At 36.6% G+C, this 27,605-nt stretch overlaps 2 protein-coding genes across 2 annotated transcripts in view; one reads left to right on the top strand and one right to left on the bottom strand.

Moving 5' to 3' along the window:
• LOC110832105 (uncharacterized) overlaps positions 1-27,605 on the top strand; it is a 255,978-nt gene that overhangs the window by 106,914 nt on the left and 121,459 nt on the right. The window lies entirely within an intron of this gene.
• LOC110832102 (uncharacterized) overlaps positions 1-27,605 on the bottom strand; it is a 74,241-nt gene that overhangs the window by 11,834 nt on the left and 34,802 nt on the right. The window contains exon 2 of the mRNA XM_022068797.2: positions 10,444-10,585. Within this exon, the coding sequence (XP_021924489.2) occupies positions 10,444-10,483 (40 nt within the window). The 5' untranslated portion in view covers positions 10,484-10,585. The remainder of the gene's footprint in view (positions 1-10,443; positions 10,586-27,605) is intronic.

The following is a 27,605-nucleotide window of genomic DNA, read 5'->3' as shown; positions in this document are numbered from 1 at the left end:
GCCGTAGAGACAGCAATGAATAGGAGAAAGTGAAATGGGCATAAAAACAGAAGTAGAACAAATTCTTCCTATGTCTTGTATATCAAACACCCCAGATACATTAATTGATTACAGTACTCGTATTTTATTCTTGTCAGGATTTTGTTGATGTTGAAATTGGTTCTGGGTAGTGTCACCGTGTGGAAGTTGGCTTGTTGCCAAAGTTTCAGAGGAACATTCTGCTTCTACCATCAGGGCTGAAGTGAGGAAGATCGGAGAGTAGTTAGTTTCTGTCGGGATCAGGTCATAGAAATTAGTCAGCCAACTAAAAAGGGTGAAATACTGTGTATCTACAATTACATTTAGGAACTAGTTTACGGTGAGTAGATAACTTTGCCCGAGGTGACTATTGAAAAGGAGGAGGGGTAGGCTCCAGATCCGGTCTTAAGACCTGAGTAACTCGCTTTTGTTTTATCGAGACCTGTTTAATTTGTCGTATTATCGTATAATAAAGTCAAGGATAGTTGAGAGCTGGCTATCCAGCTCTTGGAGAGATGGACGCACTTTCAGTGGCAGTACCATGCTTCCCCACTATCGATGTTTTCGTTATTTCTTATCCAAATATGATCGGAAGCCTTTCAACAACAAATTACGACCTTGTGCTTGTAACACACTGATGGCTGAACACACACTCACCCCGGGTTGTAAGAGCAGCAGTTGAAGGGTTTGGTGCAAAATGGATGCACCTGAAACGGGTCGGAAATTTATTTTATGCCGTCTTTACACAAAAGGCGTAACATGAACGCATTGTCGAGGGGGTACGTCTGTTTACTTAAATAATCACATATTTAATCTCGTGAACTTCTCAACGAAATTTATCTTTCTCATTACGCTGAAAACTGTCACGTGAGTTTAATTTTCTCCTGTGTTTGTCCAGTATCAGACCTGTTTTAAGAATTTTAAGTACTAACGTATAGATATCTATGATTTTAATGTCCTATAGAATCTAACTTTGTCATTACGCCGAAAACTCTCATAAGAATTAATTTTCGGCTGTATTAGTCTAGTATAAGAACTATTTGAAGAATTTTAAAGACTAAAATACATAGAACTATAATCTTACTCTCCTATAGAATGTTAAAGTGGTTTTTTTGCATTAAGGGAAGGATATAGATGTGGGTGCTTGAGCACAGGGTGCTGAGGAGAATATTTGGACATAAAAGTGAGGAAGTAGCAGTAGGCTAGACAATTTTGTGGTAATTCAATCAAGGGAGATGAGCAGAGACTATATGTACTTCTAATGGTAGAAATGAGAAATGAATATACAATTTTTAATCGAAGTATTTGAAGAGAAGTGACAACTTTGAAGACCTACTCGTGGATATAAATTAATATTAAAATTGTATCTTATAGAAATGAAGATTGAGGATTTTCAGTGGATTAATGTGGTTCAGATTAGGATACGATGTGGAAACATTAATTGCCCTATACCTTGTTTCATAACATAGACTTGATCTCCTGAAAATTAGCTTCAGAACTAATGCCTCATGGAAAATTGCAACACGTATATTTTCTTAAATTTTATCTACTCGAAAAATAAGAATATTTCTTCACTCTTGCTTCCCACGAGTATAGTAACATGGAGCTACACTACTTTTATGTGCCATACTCTTCAATTTCTTACAAACGTTGCACTCTGTCTGTGAGAAACAAAAGATATCATCACGTCTAAAAAGAAAATAAACACAAAAATTAGAGTTTAAATAAGTACCTGTACCAGAACTGAACACGAAGGAGTCAGTGAACGGTCCATCTACGTCCTCGCCCTCTCACGTTCGTGCCCTGACCCTCCTTGAACTCAAAACGTGGCGTCACACTACCTCTGAGTTTTTGTTGTCACATAAGTTCTTTGTATTATTAAAAATTACTTATATATATACACGAACCATTCTTATGCTCGATCATAGTGGCTTGTGAATGTTATTTTGTTAGCCAAAGGCGTGGAGTGTCTCCCCATCAAGAGCACCTGTGCCATAGCTGCAGACGGAAGAGAACGTACTTTAATTAATCCTCTTATTTTTAATTACAGCATTCATATTTAGTGTTAATCGTTCTGCACATGAATAACTAACTCTGAACTGTAATCAATCCGCCCTGCTCTTAAAACGTTGTGTTCTCTCGTGGTACTTAAGAACCTTATAGAAACAGCGGGTCTCACCCTCAAACAGGAATTTCAATTATACAGTAGCCTCTTCCAGTCTTTTCGTCGTGTGACGCGAAGTAAACTTACCTAAACGGCACAAAGGCGTCTCATTCGACTTCGCATCTAACATTTGAAACCACATCTGTTTGGTTACGTATTGTAAGAATGAATTGTCGCCTAAAAGTTGTAGTCGGGAGATACCCGGTTCGACCTCAAGCTATATTACCGGCTATCCTAGCTCACGGTTTTCGTAGTGTTACTTAGTTTTTCCAGGGGAACGCGCTATGCTCGTGGCTTAAAAGTGACTTCTTGTTTCATCCGATCTTCCATTAGGACGTTTCTTGGTTTCTGAGATAAGAAATGGGCAGTTTCTTTCACATCGCTATAGGATGTGTTGCTTTTTTTTTTGGCATTATGAAATTACTCAGCATTTCGCTTGGACCAAGCTTGTTTAATCATGTCGATTGTTTGGACATAAAGGCTGCGAGGATATTGAAAGCCAGACACTACAAGGCGAAATTGGACGCAAGCGCATCACCTTTTCCAGAACGTCCGAAGTTTGAATGAATCAACAATTTCCTGATTATTCCTCTGCGTTATTATTCTGGGCATTCACAGAGCAATTTTAAACCCCGTACGTGAGAAGTTTCATCATGAATGTCATTGATACACAGGACAAATTGTAGAACGTAACATTCAGAAACTCACAGAATTCTCATTTGTTAGACTGCAGTGGCGCAGAATATACAATATAGTTCAGAACTGTTGAAATTATTCGGTTTTGTCTTCGCCGATATTGCAAACTGCAATGGAATGAATACAAATGAAAGGATATTTTCAGGGTTATGTTGATATAATAAGTTATTATATTAACATTTGTATGCCGTAAGTAATATTGAGAGCGTGTTCCTGCTGAAAGAGAGAGACAGAAAACTCAAAAAATTAGGGATAATGTAAGTATCAGATTACTTCTTGAATTTGCTAATCTCAGTTTATAAATTAACCGAACGTTACGTAACTTGTAACCATGATCACAAGAGACTGGCACTTGTCTTTATCCTTAGCCACAGGAATCTGCTGCATATCTTGTTATTTTCTATAAAATCCACTTTATTATTATCATCTCGCATCTACAGCTAGGTCTCCCAAGTAACTAGTCTCTATATTTTTCCATTTCCGTCCATCTCATCATCTTAATTTTCTTAAATATCAGTAAATTAAAAATTTAAGACTCAAGGGTATGAGCTAGCATGTTGTTTTATTAATACTAATAATTTTAGTAATTGGAAATCTAAGATTAGTTAAATAAAGTATTTATGTCATTATTTTTATAGCGATCCGATTAATATTTTGAGCTTAATAAATTGGGCCTTGTTCAAAATTCTTCTTATTCCAGAGCTTAAATCTTTTACTGATTCAAGAAAAAATAAAGTGGATTAGGTCAATAGGGTAACTGAGTGACGAATCACTTTTCGGCACAGCAAGGACTATGTTGAAATCCTTATATTCAGTGTTAAATGTTGTGTCCACCTTCGTCCAAACAGAAATGTTGGCGCAACCATCAGGACGACCAAGAGCTAATCCTGTCGTCCGTCTCTGCCGGAACAAAGGATATTAAATACGTCACTAAAGCCCGCGTTTCGAATTAATCACTGTCCAGTGTTTGCAGGAAACATTTGTCTCTTCTTCGCTGTTAAACGCTACTGTCAGCAGAAACGGTCGCTCGGAAAATAATACAATTGCTTATGATAAGAAGAAAAATACTGTCATACATTCAAAATTAAATTGTTTTAGGGAAAATGCAACGCATTCATACGTTTGTGATGAGAAAATGTGTAAAGACGATCAATGTAACTGACCGTTTAAATGATGGCTGCCTATAGTTTAGTCGCACTGTTTGAGACACACACAGGCTTATCGCAAATTAAATACATACTTTTAAAAAATATTTTTATACAAAAGTTTAACTAACATAAATTAAAACAGTAGCTAAACCGACAATGAGCGAGGCATTTCTAACAGAGTATCAACTGTTCATGGACGATGGATTGTCTGCGAAAATCTAAACCATGAATCCCTACGTCTCCGGAAGTAATTATTAAGAACTTCTTGAAGATCTTGTCTATATCCTCTCGTAGCGACATGGTTTGATGACCTGGAACTTCGAATGGTATCAGTTTAAAAATAAACCCTGTAAAAAATTGGGACGATTTGTGCAGCTTAGATATTATAAAATTACTTAATGTGCTCAAATTAAACATTTAGGACATGAACTTGTAATTTAGTTATTATTTACATTGACGGTAATATAACTTTTATTTTTGAAACATAATTTGTTAAACTCTACATATCACTTGCAGTAGCAATTAGCTGTCATAAAAAATTAACAAAAATACAGGGACAGTTTAACATATAGTCTAATACTTCTTTTAACTGAACATTGACCTTCTATGTTAATCACATAAAAGTACGCGATCGTTTACAAACTTGTGTATGAAAGCAGAGAATTGTTTCACAAATCAAGTAACTATTGCTTTTAAGAAACACTCTGTATCACCGAGTAATTTAATTGTAGATAAATGTGTATTCCTTGTAAATAACAGAAGAACGATAATATTGTGCCACAAAATGCTCTGATCGAAGTCATTGCCAAAAGGTTAATTTTAGTGCAATAAATCTCATTCTTATCGGTTCCGTTCTTCAGATTATATTTAATTAGAAATGAATTATATTTGTGGTTAAATGACCTTTGTCCGTAGCCTTAACCTAACAGTTTACTTCAACTTATAATGCAACATGATTCATACAGCATCTTCTGCAATTGGAAAGGAATTCTTCCATGAGCCTGCACGTTTCTCGAACACGTGAGATTTAACGTTTACTGCGGACACACCCAAGAATATTGAACCTCTGAGTTCAAAGGCTGTGAGATTCACTTGTGGCTCTGGTGGTTACTAACAGATAACAGTAAATTAGCATAATTAGGAATCTCTGAGAAAGCAAATCCTATTTATTTCACTCGGGTGAGAAGTTTTGTGTTCAAACTCGCAAATTTATTACTAAAACTTTTGTTGAGAGAAAAAGACAGAGAGCACGTGGTTATAAAAATAATAAATGTGTGATATTGTATGCACTCAAGTTTTATCAGATTATCTCGTACTGACTGCTACCCGTTTTGTATTACTTAACTACTTAGTATCTTGGTTACGTGTGTCGTTTCAGGTTGGTCTATTCATGGAAAATAGTGAAAAACGTATAAGTATTTCTTATCTTACTTGTGATTCTTACTACAAACTTGACTCACCTTGCCGTTCCTGGTTTAACCATCCTTACAATTCTTTGTAAAGAATATAAATTTAAGAAGTTCGGCATCATATAAAGTTTGTATTCATTATTAGTTCATCCTTCTTATTACATAAGAAACATGTCCAATATTTGTTATTCTCTTTAGTTTCGCACACATTCAAAACAAGTCGCGGGATTAGAATTAAAGAATTTTGGTCGGAAAACAAGAGACATATAGACGTAAATGAAAGGATAATATTAGAAGCATCTTAGATAATTTGTCTATAAAAGTGTGGATTTGCTAAGGTTGTAGAAACAGAATATACATCAATGTTTCCTTTTCCATTTGCGTATGTTTGGGCTGAGAATTCCGTTTAGGTCTGGGCTGTAAACTTTTGTGACTCCTTTTCAAAATTCCAGCTTTGTTACTACACACAATTGGCACACATCGTAGAACCAGTATAAGATCTGACGGTATTCTTTATATAAACTTATTTACAAGTAAAAGAGAACCAAAGCAACTCCGTTCTTCAGAACGTTGAATTTTAGTTCACATGCTTGACGGTGAAAAGCTATGGTTCTCATTCTCCCAAGGACATACAAGAGGTCACATTATTTATCTAAATTTGGTGTGACATGCAAGTAACTGAATAATGGTTACGTTATAAAGAGCCTCCGTTAATCGAGACGAATTTTCACACCCATCAGACCATGCAGCATTATCTCATCTCCATCTTCCCATTGTGCTAATCCTTCACGCTAGATGCTTGTCGTGTGCGCTCAACATTACTTCTCCATTCATCTCACAAAACTCTGACGTCAAGCTTGTAATATACCACGGGATATTGCGTCATAACATTTTAGATCTGCTGTAAGATACCATTACTTCTCCCCTACTTAAGGGTTGCTTCATCTTATGTAGATTCAAATGAAGGTCCATGAGGGTTAAACTCACTTAGGTACCAGACTTAAAACAATAAGCTGCAGGATTTATGGGTAAACTACGCAGTAATCAATAATGCAATAACGTTGGAACACAATGTCTATTGTGTAGAAGTAAGAAATTTGAGTCAGTTCAAGCTATAAAAAAATATTAAAATGTTACCATAGCTGGTACATGAAACATACATCTAACAACAAAACAACTTGGTAGTCCTTAAATCTCGTTTACAGTTTCATAAAAGCCGTTAGATGGTGTGGGGTCGCCCAGAGCAGTCCAGAGAATTATTTACGTGGCCAAGAAAATCCCCATTGAACGTAGAGGTCCAGTGATCATTTCTCTTGTTTCGTATTCGTGAGGTCCAGGGCTTAAATCTCAGGCTCTGTGATTCTGCATGGAATCAATGTTGTGTGAATTAAATTAGAACGGCAACAGATAGCTCAAATTTAATTTATTCTTACATTATTTAATGAGACTTTTCAACTGCAGGGGTTATGTGGTGCTTGGTAAAAATGGTAAAGTCACACGTAACTAAGTCCTTCTTACCAACCATACCGAACGTCGTGGTCGAGTGGTCAGTACTCCAGATCGGCTAACCTGACTGACTTTTCGTGGTTTTACTCTGTCCTTCCAGATAATTTCCGTAAATTAGGCCACAACCGCTCCCCCTGTATCCTTTACAATTCAGTACCCATTAATCATCCTATCATCCGATGCTGTTTTGCCTCAGCTACTGACAATGCTGTTAAATAAACCACGAACGAGAGTACTTACCGAACAACAGAGATACAGCTTCATACAAGATCGAACTCATGGTGGTATAATCTTAGTGAATGGCGAATGCAATTTATTCAAGGTGCGGGGTTGCTGATGGGATAAATGATGAGGACGCACAGTAGATCATTATTGATCGCAGGGTATAGGCAGTTGGACGCCCACCGCTTTCCGGTCTGTTCTATTCCATTCTGTCATGTATGGTATGTAGATAAGGATTTGGAGCTAGTACATTGTAGATTAACTACCTGTATGGAGTAGAGTCCTTCTCAGGTAGTCAAGAAATTGCTCGTCTTTAATAGAACCCTGAGGTTCACAAAACCCCACATTTTTATACTATTTTAGTAGACAATTACGACGTCCTATTGGAGAGACTGAGGAGAACCACAACAAATCCAAGCCAAAATTGCAGATACCCCATCGAAATTTTATCCGGATACCCTTCAAATATAAATCTAGAGGGTTACCTCTATAAGAATTTGATCGATAGCCCAATCTGGCATTAATGCCTTCTTTTGTAGGAAATTATAAAATAAACTTTTAAAAGGAATCTCGTACTGGTATGTCAGCACATCCACACATGTCGTTAAGGATAGTTCATATTTAATTAAATATTATAAAATTTTGTTTTCTAAATAACTGAATTTAGTAATTTGTTCAGTGCTTATTCTGGCACTGAACAAATTACGAAATTCAAATATTTAGAAAATAGAATACACAATGGCACAATGACAACCATTTCGCCGTACGAAGACAACTAGGACTGTGTTAAGAATACGTAACATAACATCGAAGGCAGTACTCAGGTGAGAGGTTTAAAGTGAACACCGTTTGAAAGCAACTCAGACGAAGTGCTAAGGCCATTGCTGGGATTTACAGAATTGGTTTTCCAATTGAATACAGGTACAAGGGAGAGATTGCAAGTAAGAAATTTAGTGAGACACATCTGTGGTTATAAAGAAAACTATAAAAACATGTAGAATGAACGCAGAGGAACGTACTACCAAACTTAGCACTGAACTATACGCTCGTTGCGAAAGAAATAGAGGTCGTCTCAGAAAGAGATGGAAAGACAACTTCTTGCCTGAGAAGTGATGGAAGAGGCCCTACAAGAACAAGATGGCAAAACCAGAACAAGAGCACATGGCTCTGTGTAGTGTAGCTTTTGTAATAATTATGTTATGCACAAAAACTCGTTTGTACGAATACATGCAATAACACCAGGGTCGACGAGGCATGAATAATTACAAAGAAGGCAGCTGAAGAACATGTGTACTCCAAACTGGAGCAAATCGGAGTACGTAGCAGTAGGACCAACCTCGACACCTCGCTTATGAATAAGTAGGCCTGCATGTTGAAACGACCGTGTGGATTAGGAGTTTACACTCTACTGTGGTAGCGGTGCCTGGTTATGTGTGGGGCAGAAACGTAACTGCTTTGACAGAACATGCAATTCTAACAACCTTGACCAGTGAGGTGTGCAATTAGAGGCGCAAGGTTGAAGAGAAGAGTAAGAAGTTGAACATTTTCCAGGCGTGGTCTTCATATGAATTGTGGCTCCGGTCTTGTTTAATTTGTCAGCTGCCGCTATCCTCTCGTATTAACCCGTGGTTAAGACATCAAGACCTTGGTCATAGAAAGGACAAGAAGGTCCGTCATTTTCAGTTAATTTAGATGACCTCTAAACTCCTTTAACAAAGATGAGTTAGTTAACTGATTAACAAAGTTTCTGGTGTAACGTGTAAATTAGAGTACCCATTCATACTCTTGTTTCTGTGTGTTCAAATTCATACGAACATTTTTACTTCTCTGTGGCGTAAAACCGTAGGACATCCTTGTCTCTTTATGTCATAACTTCCAGAACAAGAGAGAAAGTGTACGCCTTCCGTGATGACATGAAATCTCTCTCAGTACGTAATTAACTTACGCTTCATTGCAACATAATTTATTGTTACATACACAGAAAACTGCCGCTTCTCACAACACATTGTTTCCAACGTAATTTTAAGGTATATTTATGTAACCGGAAGTTTTATATACTGTTTTAAATAGGATTTAAACTTCACCCGCCACCTTCTTTATAATTTCTGAGCCTGGCTTATCGCCATCTCTCTCTGACATCGAAAACCGCTGTTTTATTCAGTTATCGTTCTTAATAACATTGTCACTCAGTGGAGTGAGCACGTGGAAGCAGTGAGAGCCTGATGCTTGTCTAGATCAATTGTACTTTGTAGTCTCATAATTAGTGTTATTGCATACATGAGGAATCTTGCACAAGGCAGAGCAACAGCTCTTAGTGGGGATAATTTAATGCTTTAATTCCTTAGTGGCTTATTTAACTACGTTTCTTCATCAGAATACATAGAATATCGCAATAAAGGGATATATGTATGTTCAGGACAAAATTAAGAGAAAATTCACGCCTTTGATTTTCAGTGTCTTGTATCTTTCGGTGTTTTGTGTAAAACGTAAATATTAAAATGTACTAATCTATAATTTTAGATGTGTCATTATAACGAGCAACTGCATAGATTCAGGTTGGTTGTGCTGAGAAGGTTATTTGGATCTGGGAGTCAGGAAATGATAGAAAATTGCATAGTGAGGAGCGTTATAATCTGTTCTGTTCACCTGAGGGCTAGCAAGTTTCAATTAGTCAAATATGTAAATTATATAGTTTGCAATGGTACAGGATTCTGGATTTTTAATTGGGAATGAATACAGTGAGATATTTTAAAGTATTAATTAATTATTTTCATGAAGTAAGCGATATAAAATCTGTCTTTATAGCAGGTTTCGTAGCCGACATTCAAACCTGACATTTCTTAAATATGAGTGCTAATCAGTACAGCACGTTTTCTCTGAAGAACTGACCCCATTGAGAAGAATCTTACTTGAGAAGCTAATAGTTGCTAAGATTGTCAAAATGATCCTCGCAGTTTGTGAAATCCGAGTGTTTAATACCCCATAAAAAGCCCAGCACTGGTTCGTATCCTGAGCCAGATGAACACAGACCACGCCCCTATGTCCTACTTCTTTAAGATTCATTTTAATGGACTGATATGCTCGCGACTTTAAGAGTCAGTAAGAGATTGCGGTTTCGCAGGTCTTCATGGGTTATTTAAAGGTGCGGGTCATTTAGGCCTAATTCACGTTTTCAATTTTAGACAAAAATTTGATTGTATGTTTGTTATGTGTGTAATAAGAGGTCATCAAATTCGAGATAATTCTAGAAGAGAGTTTTATTAGCGACTGGATAACTTACCGTGCAAGAAGTAACACAGTAACACCAAACTCTTGTTCATCCTGGCTGTCTGATTATTGGTTGGTTGATGTCACTCTGGGTCAGCTCATTCTCAAGTTAAGACTGCTTGCTGATGCTTCCTTAACACTGCTGCTTGCTGCTCCTGCAACGATGAGAGGAAAAATGAAAGACATCCTTGTTAAGACTGTAGTGACTGAACAGGCTACAATCTCACACCATAACATCCCGTCATGTGAAAATTACGCCGAAGCGATTATGTAATATCAAAGGAATTTTTACTTACTACCGTTTTATCGTATTTAGGATTTATTATTATATTTTTCACAAGGGCAATTATGAATGCTTTATAAACCGTGCTTTCTTCTTCTTTGTATCTAATACCCCGTCCTTGTCTGCATGATCCCTAATTTTCTGTGGCCTTCAAAGGTGCCACAGTATCATACATCTTCTAAGCTCTGTGAATAATGCGAAAAAATAGCCAGCGTATATAAATAAATTTATTTTAATTGCGTGTCAAGTTTATTTTTCCTCATTTTAAGAACAGGGAAGTGGAGGACAGAGGAAGTTATATAACGTAAACCTACAATGCTCATTCCCCTCCTATTCGAGCAGTTACGCCTATACGTCTGACTTGTATTTGAGAATTACGTAGTTCGAGGCTCGGTGAGGGCATTAGCTAGTCTTACTGAAGTTTTTGTGGTTTCCCTCGGTCCCTGCAGCCGAATTCCAAGCTACAATGCTTGAATATTCCACGATTATCTGCTTTCTTCCGAATCCTTTCCAATTAATCACAAATGTCGTCTCATTTTATTCGACGGTTAGTAACCTTTGAAGCTGATACAGTGTCGTAAAAGAAGAATACGTACCAATTAAAGAATACATGTGTTTATGATAGTGTTGTAGGAGCAGTCTGTTCAGTTATGGGATGGGGTGTAGAGCAAATGAATTTGAAGCACGTAGTAGTGCGAATGTAACATTTGAAGGGAAATGCATTGGAAAATGACAGGCTGGAAGACAGAGGTGAAATGGTAAGGCAATATTAAAACAGACTGAAACCATTTCAATGCTAGTTACAAAATATTTATTTAAGAAACATATACGGAAATGCAGATACTTTTGTGGCAATATTAAAAGAATACATCGTTAAGTTTTTTGTTAATACGGTCGACATCGAAACGCTCAGGGAAACTGGGTTTAAGCGATTCAGGATTACGTACAACCCTTAGGTTGTAATTCTTGAGAGTTGCTATAAACAAAGTACAATTGTACTGCTCGTAACATAACTTGGATTTCTGAAAGGCCCATAATTTATATATGACAAGTGTTTTGTGTTATAATCATCGTACCTTAACTGTTCTGCTCAGAATAACATTGCTTACTTGCGTGATCAACTCTTGAGTCGTTCATGCGGATTCAGAGCCCTCAGGTAATTTAATGTTATAACAGTGTAAATAGTTAAACATGAGTTTTAAAAATGTTTTTTTCTTGTTTCCTACTATCAGAAAGTTAATATATCCAATAAACACATCCCATTATTTCCCTTAAAATAATTTAGACTGAAGACATTGGACTCAGCGTACGGAATCTACACATGACATCCTTATCACAGGACTATACACGCATCGAGTAATACTATTTGAATTTATGATATAAAAACAAAACAATTCATATGCGTGTCTGTTAGGTATAAAAATAAAATCCTGCTTAAAGAACCCTGAAAATGCAGTTGCATGTCGCCAGGCTGTGTAGCATGAAGAGACCGATTCATTTTAATTATGTGGAAACGTTAGAGTCTCTCTTTTTATCACAGGCACAATGTGAACGTGACGTCACGCAAAATGTCTCCCATGTCGTGTCACGAAACACTTGTTAGTCGAGAAGCTGCCCGTTTTCCTTTCTCTGTCACCTACAAAGGTATGACATAATTTATGAAACAGCCTGTTTTATCACGTTCGAGTATTAAAATTGGGCAGATCTGAAACAGCCATGTGCTTACTAAGCAATTTTATTGGTTTTAATAGCACTTAACTCGCTAACATTTCATTTAAAATTTTCTCATCGCTGATATGTCCCAAGGAAAATAAACCGAAACGAAGTCAAAGGGGAAATTAATATTATAAAATACAACTTTTATGATTTATACAACGGTATTATATTAACAGGATAGTGAAATCAGGGGCGTTTAGATGGGATGGACATGTAACTCTTTACATGAAATTCTGTTCATTATAATTTCTAACCTAACATTCTGTGTTCTTATGTTATATTTTAATACTGTCCAGTCTCTCCAAGCTAATTCACATTTACCGTTTCGAAACTAGAGATTGTAAACTCAATAAGAGGAATTAAACTCCCCTGCGAACCAGTTGGGTTGTCTAGTTTTTAACTTTTTGGTTTTTTTGTTAAAAGTAGATCGCTTTGATTTTACAGGTAGTTAGGTGTGGACGAAATGTTGCACCTAATGGATAGGCATACCACATATCTGCACGTCTCGCCGCGTTGCATGAGCAGCAAGCTTTTCCATGTTTGCTGGAGTAATAAAAAGACTGGCAAACTTTCCATCAGCCGAAATTACGTGATCTTTGTAATTTCATTTCTTAAATAATACGACGTTCCATTCTTTTCCTAGTTGCATTGCGATGTTGTAAACAATAATGTCAAATGAGAGGAATACTTTCTGTTATTGTATTAGCATTATCGTACAAGTGAACATCGTGTTAGATTCTGATTGGCGTATGGTTAATGAGGCAGTGAATCTTGTTTGGAGCTTGGAGCATGAACAGCTAACAGTTTCCATGTATCCTATTAATTTGATGTTGGACATTATCACAGAATAAAGCAAGGCATTATGCAGCGGTTGTAGTGTTGTGGTTATTTTCGGAAACGAAGATGATCTCGTGTTCATTCGAGAGCTGTGGTTATACATGATAAAATATTCAACATTGGCTTCGCAAGTGACTGAGTAGTTGGTGCCACTGACTGCTGCTATTTCTAAAGGAATGTTGTTCGTGATGTCCTTTAATATTAAAATGACGGTTACCTGATGTCTGCTTCAGAAATTATATTAATTCAGTCAATCAGTCCCATTTAATCGTCATGTTCGATTTAATTTTAAATAAAACGCCATTCAAAATAGAAGTACTTGAAATATTCGGTTCCCATTAAATGAACTACAGTTGAGTGACTGCTGATTCTGTGCTACGAGATCATCCTTCAGCAGTGCAGTTATTCAGTTAGCCATCAAGAGTTACCCTTATTTTATGAAAGCCCTAGGTTCCTTATAGTGTTCAGAAAATCCCACCATTAGATTCTGACCTAAACAGCTTGAATTTAATCTACACCTTCATATGTTATAAGATCATTTTTACATTATTGTCCAATGTCGCCTAGTCAAAGAATAGTTTTAAAATTTCAGAGAATATTAATAAAGTATTCAAATGGAAACTGCTGAAATATGTAAGTACACGTATTCATACAATAGGGACTTCATTTTTAAAAAAATATATCACTAAATTATTACCGTATTTGTGAAGAAGATTATGACCAGTTCTGTCAAATACTTTTAGTATTGAAATCTAGTACTTTCGTATCTAAAGCGTGACGGGATAAATAATTTATGTACATAGTACATGTTTCCTGTATTGATATCTGATGTGTCTAGTATAAAGTTCTGAACAATACCTTTATACAATACAGAAGCAGTGGCATGTGCGAAATCAAAACTGGGCTGTAAAATATCGTGTTGGCGGTGTAGACACACAATTAAATTACTTCCACTGCTATGTACAGCCGGCTGGCTTGCCCCCCTTACATTCACATTTAAATTTATCAATTTATATTTCTAATAATACAATCGACTCGTTCCCAGTCGCTTCATTATACGTACCCTGCTACTTTCAAGAAGGGACACTTATGTAGGAAATCACAGGCCGTGTGAGATAAAATTTGTATAAATAATATTAATAAAACTAAATAATAAATGTAAATACAATAATAACATGTTACGTAGTCTTATAATAAGAAATATATAATTTAAAATGGGGCCCATATAATAAGTTTTAGTTTGGTATGTAGCCAGACAGTAGCCTATAAACGGCCCTTAAATCGTGTCTTAGAGAAAAATTCCTGTTAGCGTGATTAATTGTTCCTAATGAAATATTTGTTATTTGTTCAGAAAATAGTAAGAAGTCTATAATGTACTCTGTGTGCAAAACGAAATTATTGATTTTTAAATCTGGTGGTGCATCCAGTTACCGCTGGGTTTTACAAGGTTGGCCTCTTAACGGATACGTGGAAAATCGGTGCACTGCAGAAAAAAACACTGAATTTTTATTTAAGTTTAATTTTGGTTTTAACACCGAACAGATGCGACGTATCAAATCTTTCTTTTGTTTTCCTATGACGCTTCTTAGTCATGTTAGCCACTTTACAGATTAAGTGTTTCGAGTCCGAGAAGTCCCCTTTGTGTGACGTTGTACCTTTATTCTCAGAATCATTCTTTTGTCCTCTGACGATATAGTGCACACATTTAGGTCATTCTGTATAACATTTGCATATGTTAGGTCTACACACGATATGAACATAGGACACTCATATGAAGAAGCAATGATGCTATCTCTAGTTTTATTACATATGCAAATTTGGAATGCAGACTATGTACAGTGTAAATCAGGTTTCAGAAAAAAAGAGTGTTGTTACGTTTCTGCTAGAAGTTGTATTGTTTCCGACAAACTATTCGATTTAAATGTAAATGAATTAGTATCTTGAAGTGTTTTTAATAGATGTTACTTTATTAACTTTAACTCTTTTGACTTCTTAAAGCTTTCTGTGAACTGATAGGGCACAGTCATGTATACGAATATAATTCAACGCATCTGTTATTAAGTGCTTAATACGTGCGATGGTGATTATGAATAGTAAACTGGGGATATATTGGAACAACATTCTCCTGGAATGACTGAGAGAAACGTCGAAAAAAGCCCCTGACAATAGCAGTTGCGTCTTTCGCAGTCTTTTAAAACGATATTACCTATATCTATAACAACTAGCAATTCTGCTCCGCATTCGTGGGGTTCTGTGAGTGATTGTCTGCCTGGAGATACGCTATTCCGACTGATGTTTTTAATATTTTTCTCAGTTACATTAGTCAGATTGTGGGTTTGTATCTTAAAATATGCAATCACTGCATGTTGTCAAATCGTTTTCAATTAATAATTCACTGCAATCCTGGGTTTCAACGCTATATAAGCATAGACTAACTAAGAGGTTAGATATTCATTATGTATGTAAAGTGGAAGGGAAGTTGTCGTGGCTTATTTCGGCCTTTTTTGAATCCACATCTCAAACACAAAGATATTCGTGTGATTCAAAATGTTGCTGGTTTAATGCATTCGTTGTCACGGAATTTTAGTATGTGGGAGCGATGAATGAGAAATATACAAAGGACCTTTTTAGTGTTTACACTTGTCACCTGTATAGCTCATCCAGTGTGACACCTGTATAGCTCATCCAGTGTGACACCTGTATAGCTCATCCAGTGTGACATCTCATTTAAATAATTCGACTTCAGTTTCTCATGTATGGCCTTGCCTGGGTTACCTATTGATTTCTGTGGCAGTATAGCAACACGTGGTTTTGTCTCTGCAGAATACTTCGTTATCCATTCAGCAACTGACCTTCCGCAAACTTCATTACATGTATTCCAGATGTCTGTATCGTTTATAGTTCATTAGATTATTTCCTAATTCAACAACTGTTCTTTCGATATTTTAATATTTCATCGTTCATGACTAAAGACAGATGATGATGAACTATTATTTGCAGTGTGAATTGCCAGTTTAGATGCATGTAGCACGCATGGAGGATAAGAAATTCATTCGACATTTTAGTCGGCAAACCTTAAGCGAAGAGAACCGAGGTAATCAGGCCCCAGTTACTGGCCACGGTAATGAATTCTCTATTTCCATAAAAGGTAAGGGATTTGTTGACTAGCTAGGGACTACTATTGGTTTTTTTAGGAAGGATTATGCCCCGTGGATATTGTTTAATTATAAAGTATGTATGCAATATACTTTCATTTGTGTTAAAAATTACAAAGTGGTTACGGCACAAACCTTTGCGTTATATCTGACACTCTTAATTTATCTAAAGCATATCTTACTAGAGAAATGTTGCACAAGCAAAATAAAAGTTAATGTTAGTCGTATAACCGCCCTGCACAATGCACGGGGAACACAGAGATTAAGTTCCGAACTTTCTAGATCTCGAAACGAGGTGAAGGTGATCATCAGGTTCAAGCTACGGCTGCTTTAATGTCGATAGTAATTATGAATGTGTAAGTTGGTTTTGGAACAAGCAAGAAGACCGGTTAGCGGAAGACGGAGAAGGAGAAAGGTGAGAGAAATAAAAAAGGAAGTGTGTGCCCTATTTTCGTTCGAAATGGAAAACACAAGCTGTTAATTTACATGAAGACATAAGTAAAATCTTAGATAAGTCTGTATTTCAATGCATTTTTGTGCAGAGAAATACACTGGTATATCACTATAAAATGATTGTTATTAATGTGTTCAGTATAATGTGTTACAAACATTTTCTTCGTAAAACGTGTCTTTTTGAGGAAATAAACGTGAGTTACTAAAGTTGATTTCATGAATACATAACGCGTCTAGTTGGAATACTCTGTATAATTTGATATCATTGTTAATTAATATTGTTTGCGTGTAGGCATCATATACTGAAATATTCTCGTTTCGCTAGATATGTTTGCTTGCATGGAACTTTGATATATGTAATAGATGAATATTTGTAGCTTCCATATATTAAATCACATTTAGTAAGGCAAGCAGACAATAAAGGTTTTTCAGTCATTTTTCGTCACACATTTTTATACTTCAAGAAATGTCTTAGCTTTAAAGTAGGAGGAGTCCATATATGAACAAGATTCATAAAGCAATTTTAGAAGAAAACATGGCGATAAACGATGTAAGATGAAGGAAAATATCTTTGCAGATATAATATGGTATTACCAACCATGTCCTAATTTTTGGGTTCAGAAAGTGCACGTGGAATTTTAACGGTTGTAAGACACTGATATTTACTCGGTGAAAACAGAACATATAAGAGGCATCTTTTTCTTGCTTAATATGGAGGTAAATGTAATGGTATGCAGGAACACTGGCACAGAAATAAATAAACACACGATATGTACAGTCTTCTTCCAAGACGTTTACGATTTGTCAGAAATGAGGGGTCGACTTTAATGGTTTCCAGACTTTTATCAGCCATGAACCGCTTCTAAAATACATCATGTGAAAGCAGAGAGAAAGTAGTTTTGTTAAAGTTAAGGAAAACCTAAGTGTATTATAATTCCAAAAATTAGTCTGTTGGAAAGTCTGGAAAATCAGAAAGGACCCAGAAATAGGTAGTATATCTTAGCAGAAGTCAATAAAGACCGTATTTTGCAGGTAGGATTTATCAGATTCTGCTAGACTCATCTTCAAACAATTGTAGATTTGGTTGTACTAACAAGCGAAGTTTGAAGGCCAGTCACATGGCAGAAGACATTCTGCTAATTGTAAGGGAAGTACATAAAACCTTTCATTCGTGTTGAGGAGCACATAATCGTTGCTAGAAATTACTATGAAAACTGAAGCTTTATTTATTATTTTGTTCTGTGAAGGCAAAAGTTCTGTTATTTTTTCAACCCAACGTTTCTTAAACTTTTCGAAGACGATTTTTTTGCTCTTGGTATTGTTTTAGTGTGTAACATCTCCATCCTTTTCGTCTATCACGAGCCTATTCCGTGAAACTTGCTTATAACAGGATCCCAGGAGACGTTTGGCAGGTTTACCTTTCATATAGTTGCTTCTAGATACACTGCACGGAACATGCTACATATGTCTGTACTCCATATCACTAATAAGTCTTTTATGCTCCTGTTACATTAAATTGTCACTGAAAAAAATGCATTTTTAGTTTTCTTGTCTTCCTATTTTTTTTACCATTTATCTGTAGTCTGCGAAAGTATCATGAAATTATTTAGTTAACGTTCAGGTTCAGTTACTATGAAAGAAGTGTCCCTTTACAGATTAGAGAGCAGTAACCAAACATATTTTTTCGTTTCCGCTTTAAAGAATTTACATTTATTTCGGGTAATTTTAGGTTGGTTTTTGATCTACGCGCCTATTTACGATACAGGAAATTATTTTGATAAGGTCAGGTATCTTTTAAATTAAAGTTCCGTCTTAGATGGATTATATTGCTCAACTATTCATATGATTTGAGGCTATATAATCTCAGTTGATGAAATGACTCACCATTAGTTCTATATCAGTTGCAAATTAGTGTAGTTTGAATACACCCAGCATAACAGCTTCAGTCAGTAGAAACATCAGAACATGCCTTTAAACCTGCAAGCGCATTGGTTAAGTGAAACGAATTATAATCTAGTTGATATGTGGATTTGCATTTCAGTTGAATTGACTAATATATGGGGGGTCACAATGTTAAAATACAATGTATGTATGTTTGACGTTAACAGGAATTGAGCTGTGCTACCCCTAAACATGAAGGTTACTCCCTGTCGACCACAGAAAAAGATATTGACCACCAAGATAGGTAAACAACTAACCAGTATGGAATCTCAACTAATTGGATCTATGCACCATGTTCCGAATATGCATGAATATAGTAGCAGTAAGCATACATGTAAAAGAGCAAACGAAGCATTAAAACTCATTTTGGCTCTGTGGAATTGATGTCAACTATGCACTTTTCCATTTACCGGTGGATGTTAATAGAGCTGGCTTTATGGCAGTACGCAGCCATGCGTAGAAAATGAAGACTCAAAGGTTGTTCAGTGGAGGGCTTATGACCAGATTTAATGCTGCATGAATTTTCAATTGGCGGTGTTGCCATTGCAACTGACGTGAGCAAGCAACGCGGATTTCGGGGTTTCGTACTACCGTATCTAGACCGGCGTCGTCTACGACGAAATAGACGTAGTTTGTGTTTGTGAGTGTGTATGTGTATCCTTGCCCAAAAATACTGAGAAAAATTGGTCGATCTTCATAAATCAGCGTGGTACAGAGTACCCCATTTTCGTAAAGGCCGTTTCAAACCCAAAATTGAACAGTGGACTATAACGCGGCGAACATGGAAACTACCGACGACCGAGCATTAATAATGTTGAATTTACGAATGATGGCGAATGTTTAAAAGAACGGATAATGTTTTTAGAGGCTTATTATTTTTCCTAATCTTGGCCAAATTTTTAAATAAGAATAGGCCTACACAGAAGATTTTAATTAATATTACGTCCTATATTCACACCTGAGAATTTAAGTAAATAACAACAATAATTAAATTAAATTAAATTAAATTCTTTATTAATAATAATATAATTATATAATATAATAATTATAAAGCTAAATACAATTTTACTTTTTTTTAGTTTATACTTAAATTAATAGTGGTAACAATGTAAGCATGCAAAATTCAAAGAAGTGTCTTTGTAACAACACGCGTTTGGACTTTATATGACAAGATCAGAAATTGCTTAAGGCGGAAATTAAATGTCAGCCTCGTTTTAATCGTTGTCGTTCATACTTCAGCAAATAAAACTGGGGGGTGTGATGCAGGGAATGAGTTATAAAACAAAATCCTTCTCAAGACTAGAAGGCAGAACTGATGCAGCCTACGAGACAGCAAATTTCTCGTTTCGATGGGGAAAACAGTGGGTGTGTATAAATGTCTTAACTGACAATAAATTGTTGTAGTGGCTGGCCTTGTAATCCTGGGGTCTCGGGTTCGATTCCCGGCGGCGCCCGAATTTATAACTTGTGTTGGGCAAGGCCGTGGTCTAGGCAACACGGAGTTTTCCTCCGTGGCATCCCAACAATTACTCCATTCACACACAGAAGAAGGCAATGGCAAACCACTTCTGGATCATCTGCCAAGAACGTATATGAACAGGTCCCAGTCCGAGAAAAGGATGGAAGGATCCTGTTCATATGGACCTGTCGTCAGACAGAACACTAAAAAAAATAAAAAGTGGCTGCTAACCCATTACACCCAATAGCATATAAGTGATATGTATACCTAATACACTATGTGTCTGTCATATTGAAACTAAAGTGGGGAGGTTTGCATGGATTTGGACAACACATATTTTTGAAATGTCATTTCTTCTTTTTGCAGATTTGCAGAATTTGTTGATGGGGATGTTGATTTATTTGTTATGCGCATCTGTTATTGCGAATCTAGTGTACAATATACTTCGTAAGGATATAAAGATTTTAACGAGATTATATTTTATATCGTGTAATGATATTCTGTACTACGATCCGTTTAAAACTGTTAAAATGCTTGAAGCTAAATTTAACATAAAGAGGTGATCATATAAGTCAGGTTCAGACTGAAGTAGCAATTTCTCGTCGACTGTGAGCTTAGACACAATATCACAGTTAATCTAAATCTAATGAGTGTTTTCGTTGATTAAACATGGGGACGGGCAGATAAACCGACAGACACGACAGTTCCATTGTGAGTTTGTCCAAAAACATATACAGAATCATTCAAGTAGTTATGATGAAATCCAGTCGCCTGAGGCCGCTAACAGAGGCGTTTAATGAAAGAGTGTGAAAACTGATTTATACATACGCAATGGGCATCGTAAGGTGTCTGTTTGGCTTGATTTACATCGCATGAAGGAAACCTTGGTATAGCTCCGTCACGAGACGAAATTATTTTTTATACAAGCTCACTTCTCTGATCATAGCAGCTAACAATAATTATTTCTGTTAGTTTTCAGTTTGGTCAGAATGAATCCGCAGTAATGAAACCCAGCAAAATTTGTTTCAGACTAGCTGCTATGATTAAGTGTGAAATGCTCTCAGCTGACAAAACAAAACAGATTGGAGCGAATATTAAATGTATTTTATGACACTCGTTGATGTGTCATATGGTTTGTCTTTGTGTGAAGTTTTGGATTACTAATTTCACAATTTCACACGATGACGAAGGTTTTATTTTTTTACTCCTCTAATAATTTTGCCGTTGATCTTGTTCTTGTCCGTCCGTAACTGTGAGTGGAAAGCATTTAAATTTGTTGATGATGGGCTTTATGAAACTGTCTAGGGTCTGCATTCCATGAATATTCATTGTAATTCTATAATCGTGACAGTTAAGAGAGAACTGTGAATCTCGATTCATTTAATGACTGTCATAAGCTGTACGACATAAAAAGTTTTGTTTTCTATTCATCCGCAATACCGTAGAAAAGATTCGTATTGATTGAGTGATGACACCAATTATTTTCTATATTTCAAGTCGTGCGTATGTGCCGCGTGGCTTGTTGGCACAGTAATTGGTGTTTACATATGTTGAATTGATTTTAAGTATTCAGTAGGAATGTTAACAGACATTGAATCATAAACATGACACAATATAGGTGAAATTTTCCCGGAAAATTCCATATCGATTAACAGCTGGTGGTTGCTCCGTAGGACTAATCTTGAAACTAGCAAACTGGTTTAGCAGTCACTCTTAAAATTCATTCGTGGTATCTGTCAATTATAATTATTTCCTTACATGAACCAAAATTCACGAGAGCCGCATTTTGAGAACCCCTGGATTGTCCTGTTGGCTATAATTTCATCGTCTGATTTGTGTTATGTTTAGATGATTTTTTTAGAATTAGATATAATTGATATGAGACCAATATTGAACCCATTGTTTCCTATCCCGTAAATTTATTCAGTACACTAATGTTTCAACTTTTTTCCAAACCGTGTTTATTCTCTTCCTAAAGATGTACTATGCCATCGTGACAAGAGATCCATTTTATTTTAACGTTTTCATAAATATTCCTTTAAAGTTTGTCCCACTATACGCCATGTAGGTGTTTGGGGTGAGTGGAGGTATAGCTCCTCTCTTCCTTGACCTCGGCACTAGATGGGGGTGAGAGGTCAGCATCACGCCCCGGCCGGCTTTACCCCCGGGAAAGGTCCCCGGTACCCATTGTAGAGGAGGCTGGGTGGGCCCCAGAGCCGGTCTGGACGCAGAGGCTAGAGGAAAAATCCTCTGTCCCCGTCGGGGATCTAACCCCGGTCGTCCAGCCCGTAGCTAGTCACTATACTGACTGAGCTATCATAAATATTCCTATACCAAATTTATCTCGCCGTGAGGTCTTACAGATGTGTATTTTGTAACCGTGACAACACTGGATGAACAGTATAAAACCATCAATCTCATAGTTAAAGTCTTTTTCCTTAATTTCTTCTCGGGGTGAAGCAGGTTTCTAATAAGTGATCGTACATCTTTGTTAAGTTCCAGGTTCAATTAAAACGCTTACAGAAACTCTGTATTTAATCATGGATTGTGATTATCTTCCGGATTCCGTCACAGAGAATTTTTGTAAGCTAATTTTATATAGGCTAAATCTGGCCCTCCGGTAGATCTACATTTATGTAATCTACACAAGAAAGACTTCATCGCAGGGATACGTACGCATGACGTGCTTCTTAATTGAGCACAAAGATAAGTTTATCGTTACCTTCCCGACTGAATTTCACGTCTCGGCTCTCATTATAACTTGTTTTAAATTTAAATGTCATTTCAACCACCTTAATTGCTAACAGGAAACGAAAGCTTTAGCTATATTATTTTCGTCGGCGAGATGAAGAGCTAGACTAGGAAAGCATTCCTTTCGAATCTGTGGATCATTCACGAACAAATGCATTACGACTTAGTTTCACCGTTTAAAACGTACTTTCTTTAGTGCTGGTAAACATAAATTTGACTTTATGTTTGACCAAGAAGCAGGAAATTCTCCTCAGTTTTAATGGCATGATGGTCCAGCAGTATACCATCAACATAACTTACATCACAGAATTCGAAATATTTTATTTCTGTTGGCGCGGAACATTTTTGTGCCTCAGGAAACGCTTTTTAGAACCAAGAATGGAACTGGTTACTAAACAAATTAGTAATTTACAGTGAGGGCATTCGATTATATGCACCGCTGTGAGGTGACCACAAGGGTAATGTTTTTTAAATGCCTAAGCGACCTCTGTTTGGAATTCATTATTCCATGGAAATAAATCGAGCTTCCAGCTGTGAAACACTTCAAAATTCTAAACAGGATTGTGATTATGAACTCTTCTTTTAACGGAAGAACGTGGCAAGTCACATACTTTAATATAACTGTGCTCCTTAACAGCCAATTAAATGGAAATTTCCAGAATGAAATTAGAATTTACCATGATACTTTGGGCCGACCTGATGTTTCACTGTGAAGCACTCGTCATTGTTGTTAAAGGTCTTGGATTTGAGATAGACCGGAAACCGTGTGGGTTTTCCCTCACCACCTCTCTGACAAAGTCGAAATTCCCTGCGAAAGAATTCCCCTCCATGGTTTGAATCACGTTTTAGGCTGAAGTATGCCTCTGCTGATCATGCACACTGTTCGGTCGGGTGTTGTGTTAAGAAAGAGTCATGAGAATATGTAAATTATATTTACAGCAAGTCGGGGCTTCTTAAAAATAAGTAATAAGCCTAATGTATTTGGGAGCGTCTTTTTTAACCCTTTGGCCCGAAGATCGACTGTCCTGAGGTTTTTGTGTGTTAGGGTCTCGTATTGTATTGCATGGGTCCCTTTCGGCTCTGAATCCAAAGTATCTCCTTCGTCTCAATTTGTTGCAGGTATGATTTTCTTATCATTCACGGGTTCAATAAAGTTTTGTGTTTACAATTTCCCTGTGGGCACTTTACCTGTGTAAGAAGATTACAAATTATGATACGCTGGATTATATAATTTCGTTATGTTCCTGTTACTATTTTCCTTATGTCCACTACTCTCTTTGGCGTTTTCCTTTGAATAGTGTATGTAACCCCCCCTGATTGATAAACCGCATTTTACATTTGTAAGAAACAACAGTTTGATAGGGTGTAAAGGAAGTCTACCACACTCGTGGAACGTATTCGGTTCTTCGTAGTGCAGGGTCTTTGATTTTGCCAAGGTTCACAAAAGTCCGCCATTGGACTTTATCCTGGACTGGTTTAGTCCAGTCCACACTTTTACATTCTTTTAATCTAAGACCAATTTTTATCTCTTCCCTTCCGCGCTTTGATCTCCCACGTGACCACTCTGTTGAGGTTTACTGACAAAGTCTTGAACATGTTTCTTATTTCCCTTTTGCATTGCTTAGCTACTCGTGTCCTTGATTTGATAATTCTAACAAAAAAAGGCGGGGATTAAAGATTATAAAGTTCTTCATTGAGTACTGTTCTCAACCGGTTTCTTCCTGGTCCAGTCATTTTGGCTCTTCTCAGTTATTTGCAAACTACGTTTCTTTGTGGTTGGTCAAGTTTTACACCTATTCGTGAAATTACGATGAAGCAGAACGTGATGCACTCGTCTGAAACGACTTCTCGTATCTCCACACCATGTGCGTGTGTATCCAGCAAACGTTTCCCGCCCTAGGCGTGTTATTAAATTCTGCGCTCTCCACGCATAATATCGGATATTATATGAAAAACTGTTCCCTGCTCTGAATCCATAACAGAGAAATCTGGATGTAATAAATGCAACATGTTTCGAAATCCTGTGGACGCGGAGGACTGGGTCATGCATATGGCTATTAATACATCTTCGTTTTTTTTAATTCTTTATGCTGCCTGATTTAATATATTTTTAAATATCTCTCAGAACGTTATTTCGAATTTCGTGTGGTTGATCAATCCTAGGAATCTCTCCACTTCTTCGTCGGGTTTCCATATCTCACAGCTTACACACGTATTTTTTATAATCTTTAATGTTTCAGTTTTCATTAATTTATTTATTTTATTTATTTATTTAGCAGAATAGATTATATATTGCTGGCAGGGTAAGTATTATGAATGATGATTTCGAAAAAGAAAATATATATAGAAGGAAGAAATCGTAGCTTATTTCTGGCATTAGAATATCTACTAGAATGTTGGGACGAGGAGGTTATTTTAACGGAAGGGCAACGCTTGTATTCGTGAGGTTTCAATATCTGTCGGGTTACCAGCTATTATAAAGTTCTTCGTGGTTTTTCTCAGTTTCCGCACGCATGTTCCGGAATGGAATTTTCAAAAAGAATTACACTTTATCCGACAATTGTTTCTCAAGGCTACGAAGATTCATATAGTGGTCTTCTGGGCTGTGACACCCTGAATGTGGCGGTGATATGTTCCTCCGAAATATTGGTAACCACCTACAAAGCCACCGAGAAGACCACCTCGTCAACCAGTTATCTGCTCATTATTCACGCTTTCTTCCTATTTCACTCGGTGCCCTGTGCCTGTAACTTCTGTAATTGATACAGCGTTGTTATGAGCGTAGGCCTATAAACAACAGCAAACACGCATTCAAACCGGAGAAATTGGGTTTCTAAGAGCTGTCGCTGGTTATTAGAAGGACTGCCAGTGCAGAAAATCAATTTGAGGATAAATTAATATATTCGGCACCCTAAACACGATCTTCCAGAAGGAGGAGTCAAATTACTGTAGGATATTACGATTATGATAAGCTGGCATTGTGTGCCTGAGGTGTGAAGTGGGCTCGATAATGAATGAATGAATATGTTATCAATCTATTTCCGTCTTTAAACGCAGTAAATGCCTTTAGTGCTCGATAAAAAGGGCTTACGTCAGATGTAATTTATATTAACTCCAGTCCTTCTTGCCGAACACCAAGATATTTTCTTATAATTTCAATACCGGTATTACAATACAAAGTTCGTCTGTCCAGTTAAGCTGTAGTCCTGTAGTTCAGTTAGTGTGTACCAATAGACTGTAGACTCTCATCAATATCTGTGGTAACTTTCATTATCTTAGCAAAGTTTATCATATTGCTCGGCTGTTGAAGAAGTAGCTTCAGGACTTAGCTCTTCTGAATTACCGAGTTTCAGCAGTATTGGGCGTATCCTATCTTATTAACCCAGTAATATTGACCTAAAACGAGTTAGAAATAAGTAATAGGAAACGTATGTTTTCAGGGAAGCTGTTGAACTAGGTATTCACGTGTTATAAACAAAAGTATTTTTACATATTTTCCAAAATATATTATTTGTGATGTTACGTACCACATTGAGCTTGATTTTAATTTTTGTAAACATAATGCTGTTGTTTCAAAGGTAATTACAGTGCATATTTGCTCCAGTTAGAAATGTTATTGCTTGTTTTTCGTCAAATATACATCATATCGAAAAACATTTCGATTAAACGTGATAAATCTTAATATATATGACAGTTTTTGTACGATGAGCCATTTAACAAATTATATTTGTTTTTAAGCTTTATGTCAAGTTGTGATTATATACGTATTGAAGCGATATGAGCTAAATTTAAATCTCCAGATAACCTTTATCGTAATATTCTCCTCCTATGGCAAATTGAATCGAGATTTAACAGTCACTTTGCCTTTCTCGAATAATAATGCTCATTGATATAAGTGTTGAATTACTGCTTCAAACAATGGTTAAAGGTTGTTTTAAAAGCTGTGTCCAAGGTTTTCAGAATTTTAGAGCTCAGAATGATTAGACATTTCAGACCTACTATTAGCAAGTATGGTATGACGGACATACCACACAAATTTCACACGTTACGTTACAATGATTCGTAATTATAATTGTCGCAGTAAATTATTTCGTGCGGCTGTCGTGTTATTTTTGCTATTTACCTAATACGACTGCGTATTGTTGAGTTAAGCTGTCTATCTCCAAACGAAAGTTGTAGTCTTAAATATAATGCAACTTGATATTTGTCCCACCTAACAAGTTTACACGGCCTCATGTTGGCATTCTTCGTAATAGGAATTTAAAAGCACAGTCCAGTCTAAATAATATTTAAGAATCCAGTCCGTACCTCAAATAAAGCACAACCCGTCACCATTACAAAAATCGGTTGGTTAATGCTGTTTAAGGAAATTATCACTGTTTATTCTGTGAATCGTATGAAATACATAAACCATCTGACATGGTATATAGGCAGGCGTACGCTACCTCTTCAGAAGATTCTAGGATGTTGAGTCATCTGTACTTACAAGTAGACGCCCTGCGTAGGGTTTTCTGCATATTTCCTCTACCTGAAGAACTGGGTTTGAAATCTTTGAAGGTGTAGAACGTGTTGTCATTTCT

This window comes from Zootermopsis nevadensis, unplaced genomic scaffold, assembly GCF_977971745.1.
Source record: "Zootermopsis nevadensis isolate Lab colony 2312 unplaced genomic scaffold, Znev_1.0 Znev_ptg000022l, whole genome shotgun sequence".
Taxonomy (NCBI): Eukaryota; Metazoa; Arthropoda; class Insecta; order Blattodea; family Termopsidae; genus Zootermopsis; species Zootermopsis nevadensis.
This window is presented reverse-complemented; position numbering and strand designations above follow the sequence as displayed.